The 18,477-nt window shown below is 34.0% G+C and overlaps 1 protein-coding gene across 6 annotated transcripts in view; it reads left to right on the top strand.

The window, feature by feature from the left end:
* Positions 1-13,227, top strand: part of opcml (opioid binding protein/cell adhesion molecule-like) — a 408,742-nt gene extending 395,515 nt beyond the window's left edge. For 5 of the 6 annotated variants that reach the window (XM_073913809.1, XM_073913808.1, XM_009305399.5 and 2 more), the window contains 3 exons: positions 1,729-1,849; positions 2,933-3,084; positions 8,003-13,227. In XM_073913809.1, the coding sequence (XP_073769910.1) occupies positions 1,729-1,849; positions 2,933-3,084; positions 8,003-8,106 (377 nt within the window). In that variant the 3' untranslated portion in view covers positions 8,107-13,227. 6 annotated transcript variants of the gene reach the window in all.
* The last annotated feature ends 5,250 nt before the right edge of the window (positions 13,228-18,477 follow it).

The following is an 18,477-nucleotide window of genomic DNA, read 5'->3' as shown; positions in this document are numbered from 1 at the left end:
TACAGAGCATAATGAAACAAAAGAAAAAAGTTTTCAGTGCCGTGTGTTGTTTTCTACCTTATTTTCAGCTGTTGTCTCTTACAACAATTTACCTACAGTATATGTTTGCAAGATATAAGTCATATAAGATCTTCCTTACCTAGCTTAAATGTGCTGTATGTATGTTTTTGGCTCTTCTAAAACATAAAAATACTATAATATGTTTGCAGATATTTAAGAAACATGCCAAGGTAACATTCTTGTTTATCTGAAGAACAATGCTAAAGTCAGAAATTCTGCTTTGAAATGTGTTTTCCGTGCTGGAACGTCAGTCTTTGTTTTAGTAATTTTAACCTACCCAATGCCAGTTTAGCAAATTATATTCAGCACCCCAGCTTGGCTTGGTAGAAAACCACGTAATTCATTCATTTATTAATTCATTCCTTCATTCAGAAAGGCTCTGAAAGCATGCTTCTATGACCATAATGCGACCCCTTTGTGGACAGTGGCAGACTCCAAAATGAGATTCAGAGTTTTACATGAGGTTTTTAATTAGCAAATGATATAAATATTACATGCGGACACATTAGGAGAGCAGGTTACATTGTAACCACGTGTCCTAACAACATGCTACGTGTCGAGATTTGCAGTAATAAGCAATTTGGCTGTTTGCACCAAAAGAAACACAACGGAAATGTAAATACAGCTAATCAGAAGCACAGAATATGCACTCACTTACAAAATTGTAAGATTTATAATATTTAATCTGTATTAACCCTCTTTAACATTATTAAATGTACATTCTGAATCACTCCTGTTTAGTCTTCAAGTTCAATTTCAAATGCTTTATTTTTATTTTTAAGATCTGAGGTGTACTACCTGTTCCTACTGGCAATTCAAACTCACATTGTCAGCATTTAACACTGAATAAAACACTTAAAGTCTACCTGAGGTGATCATTGTTAAAGTTTTCTGTTAGAAGCCAATTGTAATATATCCATTTCAGGTGTTGGTTAGGACAAAACCTCCTTTTAATATGGAAAATATTTTATCCAAATAAAGAATTTTTTCCAAATGTAAGTTAAGCAAAATAGTCAAAAATCAATATGTGTGTGTCAGCAAAATATACAAAAACTAAAAAACTAGATGAAAAAACTCTTCCACACTTCCTGGCGTCCTTTTTATTTTGCAGCACCCCATCTCTCAATGATGACAGACTGGTCTCCTGACCAATCAGCTGTCAGAGTAGGCGCTAGGCGGAGAAGCAAGAATGGAAGGAAAACAATGTATATTGTACGGATATAACAATTACAAAATTTGAAGAATGTCTTTAGGTGTGGTAACTATAATATAACATAATATAATATAATATAATATAATATAATATAATATAATATAATATAATATAATATAATATAATATAATATAATGATAAATAATAAAGTACAACTGAGGTTTAAAGGACATTATGCATTGCACCACCACCTTGTTTAGCACGTTATATTCTAATAATTCAACGATACTTATTGTCAATAATCATAAATTATTACTGTCTTGAGAAAAGACAAATATTTTGCTGTGCTATTGGTAATTGTTATTAAATATTTTATTACTATGCTAGTTTTTGTTGTTATTGTTAATAATAATAAAAAAAGCTATAGAAATACTACTGAGCTTACACACACTGGTGGCTTTACCTTTTTTTTTTTTTTTTATGAGAATATGTTTCTAAATTTCCCCATCTCACAGATCCGCCTGTCATTTCGAGAGCTCGCAGCACAGGAACGGCCGTCGGACAGAAAGGAGTGCTGTGGTGCGAGGCGTCTGCCGTTCCTCTTGCTGATTTTCAGTGGTTTAAAGGGGAGCGCAGGTACAGTTTATTTATTTATTAACATTTGTTTTGCTCTTTCCTTTTATTTCCACCTTTTGAACCTGAAATGAAGAAGAAATGACATTAAATATATTTTACATTAATAAATTAATATAATAATCAATATTAAATTTGCATTATAAAGCAGTATAGATATGTATTTAAATGGTTGTTCATTATTATTATAATAATAATTATTTAATAATAATAATAATAATAATAATTATTATTATTATTATTTTTGTTATTATTATTATTATTAAAATAATAAATAAATCAAGCAAATAGCAAACTTTATACTTTACATAATATACATTTATTTTTTGTTGGTATTATTAATGTAATAATAATAATAATAATAATAATAATAATAATAATAACAACAATTATTATTATTATTATTATTATTATTATTATTATTATTATTATTATAAATATATACTGGAACATAAGATAACAATAATATACTGTACATTTTATACATATGAATGTTGTTGTTGTTATTTAAAATAATAAATAAATAAATAAAATAGCAAAATGGATGTTGTTGTTGTTGTTGTTGTTGTTGTTGTTGTTGTTGTTGCTGCTGCTGCTGCTTCTGTTGTTGTTATTGTTGTTTAAAATTGTAAATAAATAAATAAATGATAAATAAATAAATAAAATAGCAAAGTTGATACTTTACATTTTATACATTTAAATGTTTTTATTATTATTATTATTATTATTATTATTATTATTATTATTATTATTATTATTATTATTATTATTATTAAAACTTTGAAAATGTGCTGTAAGGAGTGCAGGTACATTCTTAATTAACAGTAAAAGTCACATCAGAAATTAATTAGAAAAATTAATAAATGCCTTTCAAATCTCCCAGGGCTCAGCAAACTGCTACGTCATGGTTTTGAACGAGCTAGCTAATTAAATTTATGAAAATAAGCCTATTTGTCAGACATTAGGTCACACACAGCTGTGAGCGAGAGTTAATTTGTGCCGTCAGCCGTCCACTCGTGTAGATGTTGTTTTTAATAGCGGCTCATCTCAACACAAGGCTAACTTTGACCTCAACATTTTTTCCAGAATCCTCAACGGATTCAACGGGGTCAAGATCGAAAACAAGGGGAAACAGTCCATGCTAACGTTCTTCAACGTCTCTGAGGAGGATTACGGCAACTATACCTGCGTGGCCATCAACACACTGGGAATAACAAATGCCAGCATCATTCTCTACGGTAAGAATAATGATTTGTATAAACTGATGCTCAGAACACACAACATCACTATGTGTCAAACGCTGACCATGTGTTGTTGTTGCTGTTTCTTTTAGCGATGCACCAATCTTAATTCCAAATCAGATTTTCTTGTTCTTAATTGGAGTGCATGAACAAGGTGTTTATTTACTTTATCACAAGCTGACTATGTTCAGTTATTTGAAATAAGAGGCATCCACTGCAGTTCAATCACAATCTAAACAAAGGAACTACATGTATTAGCCTGGGGTGCATTTCCGAAAACCATTATTAACTAACTAAGGTTGCAAGTTCAAAGGTTGTGTCGTTACAATCATTGTGCGTTGAATTGGTGTTTCCCAAATCTATCATTCCAATAAACATTCGCAAACTGCATCGCAAACTTGTACACTTGCAACTACACCTCTAGAGCTATAGTTAGAATCATTAATCATCTGGTTATGTTCTATTTACAGTCATCCTCCCTATGCCCTATTATTTTCGAACGTTCCAATATTTAAACATGTAATGATTAAAAAAAAAAACAATAAAGTCATATCTCTGAGGTGTAATTTGCTTTCAAAGTATTTTTATAGATCAGTTTTAGTGATCTTCAGATTGACAATTGCGTTCCCTTTGCAGTGCTTTTTGAAAACTTTTATGTCATTTTGAACGCAGCCGTGGCGCATGACAAAAGCTACAGGTGACCTATTGTTTAAAAGCAGAATTTACGTCTCTAAAGCTTGTGAAAACAAAAATCTATAGCCTACGTTAATGATTTTAACTATTGTGGTTTAAACAATGTGACAAAGCAACTATGGCTTTGGGAAACACTCATCAGTACATTTTACTTTTCCCAAAGGATGCAACGTACTATGATAATTCAGAAATGCACCCTTGGGTAGGAAGTGGTTTAAATTAGAATTTCAAAAAATAAAGTAAAAGCTTAATGACCTGATTTAGCTTTGTTAAATTATGCTACATAATATATACCTGTATTAAGCAAAGTAGATAAAAACTAGATAAAGGCTAAATAAAATTTTTCAGTCAGCGGCACTTAAAGACATAGAGGTATAACAATGTTTTCATGGTTAGTATTAGAGACGAACAACTGAACTGGTATTATACAGAGGTCAAAAGAAAATACCATCTAAACTTTTGTTGGTTCTCTTCCTAGATATTTCATTAAAACCTCCCTCCACTAGTTCAGTATTTAGGATTTTCTTAAATAGTGTGAACAGCGAGCTGCTCTGCCTATAACAGCTGTCATATCCTGTTTCTTCCAGTGAGTTTGTCTAACACAACCAAATAACTCATACATAAGATGAAATCAGCAGGTAAATTGAATATATAGCAAGTATATATGTTTACCTTAGCTTTAAATATAGATTCTTATGGCTGAAAATAATATTAATCTCGCACTTATTTCTCTTTTTGAAGCGTGATCATCTAAACTGATAAATAATTAAAATGGCCTAAACAGAAATGTCTTACCCACATAATATTTTTGTTAAACATTGAACATCATAAATTCACAGAAGGATGAAATGAACGATATTTGTTGAAATTGTTTTAGGTTAAAGTGAGTGCAAGTCTTGTGAATGTTTGGCTGTTCTTTAGTAATGGCGATGCTGACCAAAACCATGATTATGCTGCACTTTTTGTCCCATACACTTTCATTCATACACCTGCAAATGCAGCAATCCGGAAACACAAGGTCAATTGATAAGTTTTAATGTCACTGCATTCTAAAGTTCTGAACTCTGACCTGCGAAATTGCGTTGTGAATGTGTGAGACCTATAGAAGATCAAAATATGACCTCTCTGTCTACAGAAATGTAGAATATGAAACAATAACTCGCTTTATCAATGTCTGATAATCTTGTTTTATCCTGCTCAGTTTTGCACCATCGCACAACAGAATTTTGCATGTTCAAACTCTAGTGTGATCACACCTTAAGGGGCCACACACAAATTGCATATTTTGCATTCTCAATTTTATTATTTTAAATGAAGACAATTGTAAGGTGTACAAAAATAGAGACTTTCCTGGTGCATCTATAATGCACTAAAACATATAAAATTTTAAGAATTCCCCTAGTACACTGCAAGTGCTGTGACGAGAACCTACCAATCAGCTTCGGTCTGAATATGTATTTTACAAATTTAAGTAATAATGGTAAACTAATTACCTTGCAGAGCACCCAAACACGGTGGCCCTTTTTCATTTTTTTTTTCCGTTAACAAAACCCTTATTAGACCTATTGCAAGGGTTTGTCAGTGGTGATTCCTTGGAGAGTGCAGCTAATGGTTGCTTAACAACGGCAGATGCCAGTGAACCACAAGCACGTGAGTGCATTGAACTTTGTTAAATGAAACGGTGCACTTTTTAAACACAATATGTGACCTCTAAATGAGTAAGCCACATAAAGTCATGGATAACAGTAAAGCAAAGTTCCTAAAACCCGTAAATGGTTTTACAGGATTTTTTTTCTTTTTTTTTTTTTCTTTTTTATAATAAGGCCTTGAAAGGAAGAAACAAATAAGTCCACATTTTTACATTTTGAGGATATGATTTCATTTGGATTATGAATATTATATTATATATTTTTATTTTACTTGAAGATAGACAACAAAAGCTTTTCAGTTCTAAGATAACATTTTTCAGTGTCGGTATTAAAAATACAAAGTCATTGTGATTTATATTTCTCAAATGTGGAAGAACGGTATATGTCCAGATGGTGTGGAATAACAGTATAACTGCAATTCATCCTATCACTTTAAATTACTAAACTTCTGATTCCTTTATCTTAGTTTTAACACAGTAACAGAAACTTAATAATTTATTAAACTTGTTTATTATTATTATTTAAGAACAGAAAATCCATTATGAACAATGTACGATAGTAACAATAGTAACAAGTAACAATAGTAACAAGCCCTTCTTACAGTAACAATCAATAAATAAATATTTAAGAAAAAAAAAAAAAACTCTTGCATGTTTAGGTAGCTCCAATAGTCAACTTGTCCATTATTTACAAAAGTATATACGCAGTGCACATGTGTATACTACTTCAAAATGTTCTTGCTTACTGCCATCTCACAATTTAAATAAATATGTAAACAAATAAACTCTGCTTGCCTTAGTTTACACTGGACTGGTGGGAAATATGCATTGATACAGCTTTATAATATATGCTATGTGGTTCATTTTGATAGGTTAAATGTTTTTGTGTTGTTTAGCGCTCATTATCGCATTCAGAGAGAGAGAGATCACATTAGAGGTCTGCATTCCCGCAGCAGTACCCGACCAGATTTCATCCGGCACGGGAATAAATTTCCAAAAAAAAACACGGTAGCAGTCGGTAACTGGTATTATTTGAATGGGAGCGGGTGGTCTATATAGTGCTCCCGAGTCCCGACGTTATTTCGTAACAGTATATCAGTGATTTCCTCATTCTTATTGGTACAGCCAGTGCTAACAACTGTTACACATGATGAACACATGGACCAGTGCTTTATGTACGTGCTTTTTATCCACACAATCTGTGCGCACATCAACTGCATACCGGTCCTCAGAGCGGCCTTTACCATGGCAGAGCAAACTGAAGATGCGCTGTCCTTGAAAGACATTCAGCTTGCATTAGAAAAGGAAACCCACATGAGGCAGATCTGATGTATGGGAGTCTTTTTTACACATTATACACACACACACAAAAAAAAAAAAAAACTTTGCGTGATGTGAGAATAGCTAAGTTTAAGCAGTCACAAGACTGGAAAGGTTTAAGGTGGCACTCATGTCTCATCACAATTGGCAAACAAAACTGACATTTAACCTATAATCTTTGCACAACCTACAGTTGTATCTGTTATCTCTCTCTTTTGATAGTACCCTATATAAACATGAGATTTTATAAACCAAATCTAAATGTAGCGGGAACGGTCGGGTTGGGTAGAAAACTGGTAGGTCGGGAAGCGGGTGAACAAAGGCTAAATGTACGGTGGAAGCAGACAGGTGCGGAATAAAACTTTGCGGGACCGAGACTAAAAAATTTGTCCTTCGCAGATCTCTAGATTATGTCACATATACAGTTCTTCCACTCACCTCTTTCAGTGGATTTTTTCCCTGGTTTTTGTTCTCCTATTAGAGTCAGATATGGTTTCCCAGCAACCCTCAAAGCCTTGCTTACTCTGTCCTTCTATTTGTTCTGCAGATGTTTTGCCTTTTAATGCCATCTCCATTCATCTTTGTGGACAGAATTGTTTTTCCCCGTGACATGGTTTTTCCCCAACTCATGGTCACGTAAAAATGTCCCCAAAATGTTTCCCCAAAATGTCCACAAATACAATTAATGTCACATGGTTATTTAATTTTTAAAGGGTTGTTCATCACACACACTTAAATAAAATTATTATTAATTATGCATAGCAAAGGTTTCACAAAATAAAAAAAAATAGTTTCTTAAGCTCAGTATTGATTGTGGAGCTGACCATACAGGTGTATATTTGTAGAGTAATTAACAGTTTAGAACATGCTCAACCAATCATAAGGCATTCAAACCAAAGTATAAAGTACAATATCTGCTATCTGTTTACACACCTTGTACTGTAAAATTATTGCAGTACTGGGAGATTACAAGTCCAAAAAAAATAAAAATAATAAAAGGCCAGTAAATTGGTGCATCTCTAAACTAAACTATTCATTTATGTACAAATCCCAACTCAGATAAGTCAATGAGTGTCAGGATGTGTAAAACGTTTGCCTACAGCAGTTCCATCAGCTCTGTTTTTGTCGCTCCAGGCATGCGCTAACCCTGACCACGTGCACGCATAGCAGATTCCTTGAACTGCATTAATGCATGATGAGACAAGCGCTGGATGTTTGGGAGGTTGTTAACGTGTAGGGTTTCTCTTCCCGCAGGCCCCGGAGCGATACACGATGTGAACAACGCAGCCTTATCGCCAACCTGCTCGCTCTTGCTTCTAACTCTGCTTTTAACCCTGTCGCTCCTCAGCAAGTTTTGATGCTAAAGCAGCGTTTCCGCTCGTCCGAAAAACACACACACAAGACTCACAGTCCCACACACCGAGAACAGGGGAAAGTACTTGATCAGCTATTATTATTACCGCTTATCATTTTGCCTTATGTTTTATTTCTGAAGGCACGTGTCAGTGTGGGTTTCTGGGTCTGTAATGAGATGCTTTGGGGTTTAACCGTGTTTTGAAACAGTGAACTGGACTGTGAATGGAGTGGAGTTTGTTAGCTGGGTAGAAATAATAATAATAATAATAATAATAATAATAATAGAACCACTATATGTGTCTCTCCAACCTTTTGTATGTGAAAAGAGAAGCAAAAATTCATGTAATCGTGAATAACTGGATGGTTTTTTTGCTCAGTATTGAACAGTGTGAATTGAGGTTACTGGTGTGTCCTGTTTTCCTGTAAGATAACATGTTTCTTTTTTTCTTTCTTTTTTTAAAGAATAAATGAAAATGACAAACAGCAAAAAAGAAACAAACAAAAAACCTTTGAAGAAAAAAAAAAAAAGCTTCAGTGCCTCCAGAAAGTATTTGAACATTGAATCCACATGTATATATGTTGGAATCTCATTTAACTGAATGGCATTAACGTGGAAAAATTCCATATACTTACCGGCTACTTCATTAGGTACACCTGTCCAACTGCTCGTTAATGCAAATTTCTAATTAGCCAATCACATGGCAGCAACTCAATGCATTTAGGCATATAGGCTTGGTCAGAACGATCTGCTGCAGTTCAAACCGATCATCAGAATTGGGAAGAAAGGTGATTTAAGTGACTTTGAACGTAGCATGAAATACTCAGACGGGCTGGTCTGAGTATTTCGAAAACTGCTGATTTACTGTGATTTTCACACATAACCATTTTTAGGGTTTAAAGAGAATGGTCTGAAAAAGGGAAAATATCCAGTAAGCAGCCGTTCTCTGGGTGCAAATGCCTTGTTGATGTCAGAGGAGATTGGCCAGACTGATTCGAGCTGATAGAAAGGCAACAGAAACTCAAATAACCACTTGTTACAACCAGGATATGCAGGAGAGCATCTCTAAAAGCACAACACATCCAACCTTGAGACGGATGAGCTACAGCAACGGAAGACCATACCGGGTACCACTCCTGTCAGCTAAGAACAGGAAACTGAGGCTACCCAAAATTGGACTAAAGAAGACTGGAAAAATGCTGCCTGGTCTGATGAGTCTCAATTTTTGCTGTGATATTCGAATGGTAGGGCCAGAATTTGGCATCAACAACATTCATGCTGCTGGTGGTGGTGTAATGGTGTGGAGGATATTTTTTGGCACATTTTGGGGGCACACTTTGTATTGTAGTAGGATTACACACATATAGCATTCAAGTACATTAAGACACATTTTTTGCACCTGTAAGCTTTAACGGATACAGTTGAAGTCAATGTGTTTTGCCCTTCTGTTAATTTAAAATAATGTTTTCAAAGTGATTTTTAACAATCCAAGGAAATTTGCACAGTATTTCCTGTAAAAAAAAATATTATTCTGAAGTCATTATTAGTCTTATTTCTTATAGTTTATTTCTTGAATAAAAGCAGTTAAAAACGAAAAAGAAAAAAAAAATTAAGGACATCATTATGAGCCTTCATAAAAAATATTTACTATATATATTTTTGATTGTCTATATAACAAACAAGTTATACAAAAACTTGACTAATTATTTTAACTTTCCTAGTTAACATAACCTAGTGAAGTCTTTAAATTACAGTTTAATATTTTAGAATACTTAAAGGAACTTTGTCTGAACACAACTTTAACTACAATCTTGTAAAATAACTAGTAAAATATTATCCACTGTAGTTATTAGAAATCAGTTAGTTAAACAATTATGGTTAAAAGCGTGTTGTAAAAAATCATGTGTTGAAGACTCGTGCTGTCACTACTGAAATCAAAAACGAATGAAGGCAAAACTAAACGAGTTGAATATTACTTTTACATGAGCGTGACAAAACTAAATTTGATCAATGTGTTTCATCTGTTCTCCTGTATTTGCCGCCTGTTTGTAAATTCAACACTGCATTTCCTAATGTAAAACTTTGTACGCAATTTCTGATTAATAAAAACCTATGCTTAGCCGAGGACTTCCTCTATTAAAAGTTTTAAAATCACTATTGAAAACAAAAGTGTAATATAATCAACAGTGGACAAATTGATAGTTTTTTAAAACTCTGCTGCTGCTGTGTCAATTTGGGGCTTAACATCTGCTGCTTCTGTGACAATTTGGGGGTTAACTTCTGCTGCAGCTGTGACAATTTGGGGGTTAACTTCTGCTGCAGCTGTGACAATTTGGGGGATAACTTCTGAGGTATGTGGGAAACTGATGCGCACAGCACCGTCACTGACAGAGAGAGCAAATGTGCATGAAAGCAGAGAGAGCAAGTGCACGCGACACACACAGCACGCGAGAGAGGCCCCAGTCATATCTCCAAAGTTTGCCGCCGACGGCTTATCTCGCTTCTCTGTGGCTTTTTGACACAAAATTATGTGTCCAAATTTAGCCCACCCCCCCCCCCACCACCCCCCCCCCCCCCAACACCCCAGAACCACCACTGCCCATTAGTACCAATTGAGCATCGTTGCAGACCATATCCATGCCTTTATGACCACAGTGTACCCATCTTCTGATAGCTACTTCCAGCAGAAAGTGTCATGTCATAAAGCACGAATCATCTCAGACTAGTTTCTTGAACATAACAATATGTTAACATAACATAACACTGTACTCATAAGACCTCCACAGTCACCAGACCTCGATCCAATAGAACGGGAGATTCGCATCATGGATGTGCAGCCGACAAATCAGCAGCAACTGCGTGATAATATCTCATCATTATGAACCAAAATCTCTGAAGAATATTTCCAGTATCTTGTTGAATCTATACCACAAAGTATTAAGGCAGTTCTGAAGGCAAAACGAGGTCCAATCTGCTACTATTAAGGTGTACCTAATAAAGTGGCCGGTGAGCAGCTATTTCTTTAGTGATGATAATAAGTTCACTATTTATTTTTCTTATCTATTACAATGACATTCACTCAAAGTGTGACTCAAATGTCCAAATACATTTTGGGGATGCTGTATGTGATGTATGATTTACTGTACATGTACAGATGTATGCAAATACTGTCCGCACACACACAAACATACACATGCACACACATATAAGATCTATGCGTTCAATATAATATAGCACACAGTTTCTAAAGTCATAGTGCATCCCTCGACGCTCATCTGCCATTAAAGGTGTTGAAATGACAAAGGAATCACAAAGATAACCTGCACGCGTTCTTGTACTGAGCTCAGATAGTTACAAGCAGTAGGATAGACTCCTTTTCTGCTCCAATACGTTTAACGCTGCTCTTAGAGCTGTTTTTAGTGTAGACGCAGATAGTACGCCCTCAAGTAAGCTACATCAAAATCTGTTCCTCATATAAAACCTTTTAGGTTGATCATAAATGTACCAAATGAGGCAGAGGAGCTGATCTAAACAGTCAATTCCTCTATGAAATCCAAAACAGTGACTTAGTTAGTCTTGATATCCACTTTTCACACCTCCAAATAAGCATCGGTCATTGTATATTTAGTTGTAAATCTCTTCCCAGAAGCGTTTGTGTTATCAGATACTGACTCTAATGGAGTGTTGAAACTTCTTTCTCAGGTTTTCGGTGCTGAGTTTTCTTTTACGTGTGTATGATTTTATATTCTTGAGTCACAGGCGAAGTAAATTTGACAGAAGCCAAAACTGTTATCGCAGAAGATATAATAAAAAAGGATGATATTTAATAACTTCGAGAACAAAAAAAAAATATATAGTCACAGACATATTTCTTTGGGTATCTGTGAGTGATAACCATCAATTTATCCGTGATCTTTAGCACTAATTTCCACACTAATATAATGTCATATAAATGTCAAGTTTTGCAAGTCTGAGCAGGTGAAAGAAAATGGTAATCTCAGATTTCATCTATTTCATATGCCATATCTTTCCTTTCATAAGTCTGTGGAATTAGCCGTCACACTTTCTTACTTTATGAAAGTCAACCCGCCAACATGCTCATGAATGATTTGGGATATATATATCCTCCCAAAAACAGCATTCACTTATCACTGCGGCAATGTGTGAGGGCTTAAACGAACCTTTAAGAAAACACAGACAAACATGATGGCGCTAAAATGAGACCTTGTCTGTGAGGCTTCTGAATTCAGCTTCAGTGAGCACTGTCAACAGCGCTCAACAAACACACTGAAGAGAAATGATTCAAGCCCAAGGTCTGCCAAATAAATACATGCCCACAGACTGTAAACGACCTCTGAGATTTCTGACCGACTGAATGACTTTTTGCTCTGAGGTTAGGATACGAATGGTTTATGTGAAATAGCTTGACCACGACATTCACTATGTTTAATACGACAGTTCTTAACCATGCAGTATGTTCAAAATGCTGCATGTGAACACAAATTTCAAATATGCAAATAAATGGTTTTAGTTGATTGTTAAATAGGAGGATGGTGTAATTGCAGATCAACACACCTTTTCCTTGTTAGCGTTGTGCCTTGTGTGCATTTTAAACAAAAGTATACTGTATATCATGTGCTAGTGCAATCGAATTAGCTTCAGTATCGACCCTGGAAACATTTTATTAATAAGACTCAGTTTTTTTCTGATTTTAATGAGTTATTTCAGTGTTATGAAAGACAGAGTTGTCTATGTATGAAGCTCAAAGTATACTTTGGTATTTAAAGTGCATGTGACATGATTTTTGTGTAAAATGAATACACAGCCTGAACTTGTTTTAATTGTGTGTGTTTTTTTTTTCTTTTTTTTTTTTGCAAGACTAAAGGTGGATGCGCACTTAAAAAAATTCTGATAGTCCAATGCAATCTTATGATCAGTGTTGGGGTTAATGCATTAGAAGTAACGCGAGTTACGTACTAATAGTAATTTTTTTACTAACAAGTAAAGTAACGCATTAAGCCTCTTTCGACTGTTCATTTCGACGAAGCGTCAGCCACTTCTTGCGACCTCCGTCTAAACGAGCGACAGCAACTGTTGGCGACCAGGTGGTCGTGTTAAGTAAAAAGACAAAGTTGACAATGCTTCATAGGAGCACCTGTAGAGCTCATGTAATACTCTCTCAGCTTGCTCGGAGGCCAGTTGTATTCTCCTTGTTGTAGACCTACATTTGCAGCAGGTCATGACCCAGGGCAACAGACAGCTACAAAGTTGCTGCTCGTGTGAATGAGGCATTACTTTAGAAAATGAATTAATATTATTTAAGTTACTTTTTTATGTAACTCGAGTTTTAGAAAAAAAAAAACATTTACTGAATTAAAATTAGTGTAATCATGTTGAAACACACTCAATGAGAGCATGAGCTCCCTGCGTGAACAGACAAAGACAAAATGGCAGAGCCTTACATTTCTATGATGGAAGTATTTTTATTATTTTGAACACATGGCAGAAAAGGGGATTGCCTCAATGGAGAGTGATTTTACTGAACATATAAAACAAAAATACAAAAGTAGCAAACACATTGCTTTCAACATCAAACAAAAAGTGCTCAGGGGTAGCTTAAATAATGTGCTGATGCTCTTTTGGTAAGGGATTCATTAGAATTAACAACATAAATCAATCCAAGGCACTCAAAAAAAAAAGTTTTGGAATGATTTTTGCTGTTTACATTGCTTTCAACTTTTATTAACCCTTTGACTTCCCCTCTACAAAATGGTTAACAATGTTTTTACTGTTTTAAATAACGACCGTTGAAGTCATTAAAAGAATAATGATTTTGAATAATAGTTTACACACGCACACACACACACACACAGCATTGTTGGTTTACAAAAAAAAATAAAAAAATTAAAATTAAAACAAACAAAATCCTGTTGCACAACTACACTTAATTTTGGTTTTATTGTAAAAAAGAAAACATGTTCATTACGAATCTGAAATATTTTACGGTATACTTAAAAATAAAGGTGATATAGTGTTCAAAAATGTTTCATTTTTGATAATTTTCTTTTTTTTTATACAAATTGGTCTAACACCTCATATTTTCAGATTTTTTCATAGTATATGTATACTATATGTAAGTCCTGTACTTTTATCATAAACCGACTTATTTACCATTTGGTAGAGGTTGATATTTTAGAAATTATGGAATGTGTTGGGAAAAAAATGCATTAAGTGTGTTAACTAGCGACATTATGAGTTAAGACAAGCAGTCCAAATTTTTTTTTTTTTCGTGGTGTAGTTAAAGGGTTAATCTGTATATACGGCATGTATAGCTTCAGGAAGTTCTCAGAAGGTAACAATATTGTATTTTTCTTTTAAGCGTAAATGAAGGTGTGGGTTATGCAGTGTGTTGTTACATGCAGAGCTCCTCTATTTAAACAAAAGAAAAATACTCTGCAAGTTCTAAAGATCAAGCCTCAGGGCAGGTATGGAAAAAGTAACTCAAATGTAACATAACATAACGTAACATAACCTGTTACTTTCCATAAAAAGTAACTAAGTGACGTGACTAAGTTACTTTTTGGGGTAGTAACTCAATACAGTAAGGCATTACTTTCTAAGGCAACTTTCCCCAACACTGCTCATAACAAATCGTTACTTTTTGTTTTAGTGGCCTTTGGGTGGAAATCTACCTTTCAAAAATGTTAAGTTTTTATAGGAATGAAATTATACAAATTTGAACAATTTAGCCACTTTTCTGACAACACATAATAAAATAGTTAAGTTTTCTCATGAAATTAGGCTGGATGGTTGGAAGATTTTTAGCACACATCACCAGTGAAAATCGTTCAAATGCAGTATTAGGCAACAATGTTATGCCATGGCAAATAAGTAATCACATGAAATTCCATGCCAAAAAAAGACATTGTTTTCATTGCTTTTACAACATTTCTCTCTGTCTTGCTTAATCAAAACAAACCTCCTGGATGCTCTAGAACATTTTTGACATAATTTAAAAATGATTATGAGCTCGCAAGCTGCTTATAATTTAATCTCAAATGGTATGAGCCACGGCAATGTTTGTTCAACAATTTCTGCAGGACTTATCCTGGTGGAGAAACAAATTGGGTCCCACTGCATATTAGGTGGCCTTAACTATTATTTACTTGCATAAAAAAAAAAAAAATACAATGTGCTGTGTTCATAATGTATTGCAGAACACTTCTGGTGCTCTAGAGGTGGGATACGGGTAGGATTAGGTACAGGTTTGGTGGTATGGGTAGGTTCAAGGGTCAGTTAAATTGTAAGGGATGGAGAACAGTATAATTACAGAAATGAGTTGTGTTTGATGTGTTTAATCAATTTTAAGCACAATGTAAAAACATTTACACAAGTGTGCATTGTAATAAATGATTCATTTCAGTGTAACTTCATATAAGTTGAGGCTACCTAATATTTAAAGTGGGACCAACAATTGCATATGAGTTCATACATCAGTGAAATTGCAGAGTGTACACCTGGATTCAAAGTACAGGGAGAAATTCTGTATCCCACATGCTATAACCTTTCAGAAACACCTTTTTTTGACATTTAGAAAATATAATTGCACATCTGTAATGGAAACCAGGCTACACTTGGAAAAGAAAAGTAGAAACTTTGCTTTTGGGCCTCATTTATGAAAATGTGTGTACACTCAGATTTGATTTAACATGCACAATTTACTTGTAGCAAAGGCGTAGTACTGCAGCTATTTGAATATCTAATAATAATACCTGCACCAAATTCAACATAAACAACAAAGATGTAATGCTACAGACGTTTTTTGCAATATTAAACTGAGTGCATTATCTAAGCTACACAATGCATTGTATGTTGTATATTTTATTTAAAAGAATTTGCAATGTCTTGGTTTATAAATGCATAATATTCACAATAAATATTTTAAATTAATTTGAAATAAATAAACACCAGCCTTACTCTTCGCTTTTGTCCTTGACATTAGTTATATTTGTATAGAAAATATATTTTGTGTCAAATTAATGTCACATTTGAGCAGCATTAGTAAACTGCAATTATAAAGAAATGCTCAAGTCATATTTGTTCTTGACATTCTTAAGCATAGAAATTTGGATATTGGCTTGTGCTCTTTTATATGGTAATTATATTAATTAGGGGTCATTTATAAGGTGAAGAGCTGACAGCATTCTTAAGAATACGTGCTATTTATAACTTTCACATCTGAAAGTGTGGCGTACGCATGCACAGGTTTTTGTGCAAACATTTGTTTTCTCTGATTCACACTTAAGCACTTTTGCAAGATGATCTTAGAACAAATTTAGAACAGTTTCTGTGCAACAGTTCATAAATGAGGCCTGTTGTGTCTATGGAAGGCAGTCAGGGCCAAAAAAGTATTTAAAGGAAACATGAAAAATGTCTGTTCACACAAATTAACTGTGTGGTTTTGCAATGTCTTTATTAAAATATATAGAATATATGATAAGGCAGTATTTTTGTATTTATTTATGATTATTAATATCTGATGCTTGCATACATACATGCAAGTATTATTACAATATCTACATGAATAGACCTGATTTTTAACATTTTACCCCATATCATGATATCAAATCCCAAGTTACGATTCCATCACATATGCAAATTTAGTCTCATATATTCACAGTTTCATTGGCTGTTTTGCTTGATGTGTTTCCGCAATTAAATTTGCATGTTTAGTTTAAATATTTTTGTCCCCGATGGCCTTCCATATGTGTCAAGCATGTGTATTCATATAGTCTAAAAGTTTACTTTGGGCTTCAGAATCATTAAACATCAATATCTCAACTGTGTTAAAGTGAATTCGCCCAATGATTTCAGCAAGTTTTGTAACAAGTTATAATGTATAAATAAGTTGTATTGTGGAATATTAGAGCATCATTTTGTTATGTTGGTTAACGTTTTAAAAGACTAATATTGTGACGGTGGAGCTGCTATACAGAGTGTGGCTATTAAAAGTACAAACAGTATGAAATATGGTATCGCAAACTCCTTTGATATAATTCAGAATGTAATTATTTGACATTCTCTTTAATTTGATATGTTTATATTTATTGTGGTCTGAGGAAAGAATAATCACGCTCTGGATTTTTGTTTTGCTGACCTTATCATGGTTATTTTCAAACTGCTGCAAGTAAACATGGTTCATCTAATCATAGCAACAGTGTTTCACTCAAAAACCTCTTGGCAAAAAAAGAAGGTATTTTGCCCTCCCTTGCAAAACTGTATTGTATGTTTGTATTTATTTTTCTGACTGTCTCTATCTAGTTACGATTGTAAAGTGTATGATACCTTAACATTTGCAACACACAGCTCTCTCAATGTGCATGTACAGCCGTAGTTGTATTTTTTTTTCCTTTTTTTTACTATTGGAACATGAGTACAAGACTGTTGTATGTGTTCTGTGTAATAAAGTTAAGAATATTTTCTTCTAGTTTGGGTTTGTTAGTTTTTTTGATGTGTGGGCATAAACATTGAGTTACAGATATTCGTTATTTTATTGTACAGACACAGATTTAACCTCATTTTTTAAAACAGATGCGATGGAAAAAAATGTACACAACTTTAGATGGGTGCTCAGTCAAACAGCAAAAAGTGCAAAATATATATTCAAAAATGCGGCAACACCCAAGCTCTAAAAATGACAATTTATTCAATTAAAAAGGCTGAAATAAGTTGTTTAACGTTTCGAGCACATCAGACAGTGTTCATCACAATAAGTTGCTGCTTTTTGTACACTTCTGGCACATTATCTCATATAAAAAAAAAAAAAAAAATTTAGATTAAAGATTTTCAAAATAAAAATGCAGACACAAACCCTAATATTACATCACAAAATATAAAAAGCATAACAGAATATCAAAAGGAAATACAACAAAATATAGCCAAAAAACATTTACCCAAACACCTAATTAAACGTTAAAGAAGCATCAAAGAAAAGGATGAATGTCAAACTCCTCATTTAAACCATTGGGAGACAATTTTTTGCGATTCCTTGCGACGCAGGAATACATTTCAGAATAAAGCACTGGATCGGTCGGTAACTGGTGTAATTTGAATGGGAGCAAGCTTTCTAACAATATCGCTCCTGACTCCCGAGCGAGCGAGCAAGCGTATGTATGTGTGTGAATGAGAGAGCGTGATGCTGTGTTTAGCTTGTTTGTTGCTGTTTATGTGTGTGAATGAGAGAGAGAGAGCTTAGTGTTGTCTATTTGTGTGTATATGTGAATAAGAGAGAGCGTGAAGCTGTCTGTGAAAATGGAAGCTGTTGCTGGATAAAAATTAAACTGCTGAAAAATTAAACCAAAAATTACGATCACAT

Source organism: Danio rerio, chromosome 10, assembly GCF_049306965.1.
Source record: "Danio rerio strain Tuebingen ecotype United States chromosome 10, GRCz12tu, whole genome shotgun sequence".
Lineage (NCBI taxonomy): Eukaryota > Metazoa > Chordata > Actinopteri > Cypriniformes > Danionidae > Danio > Danio rerio.
This window is presented reverse-complemented; position numbering and strand designations above follow the sequence as displayed.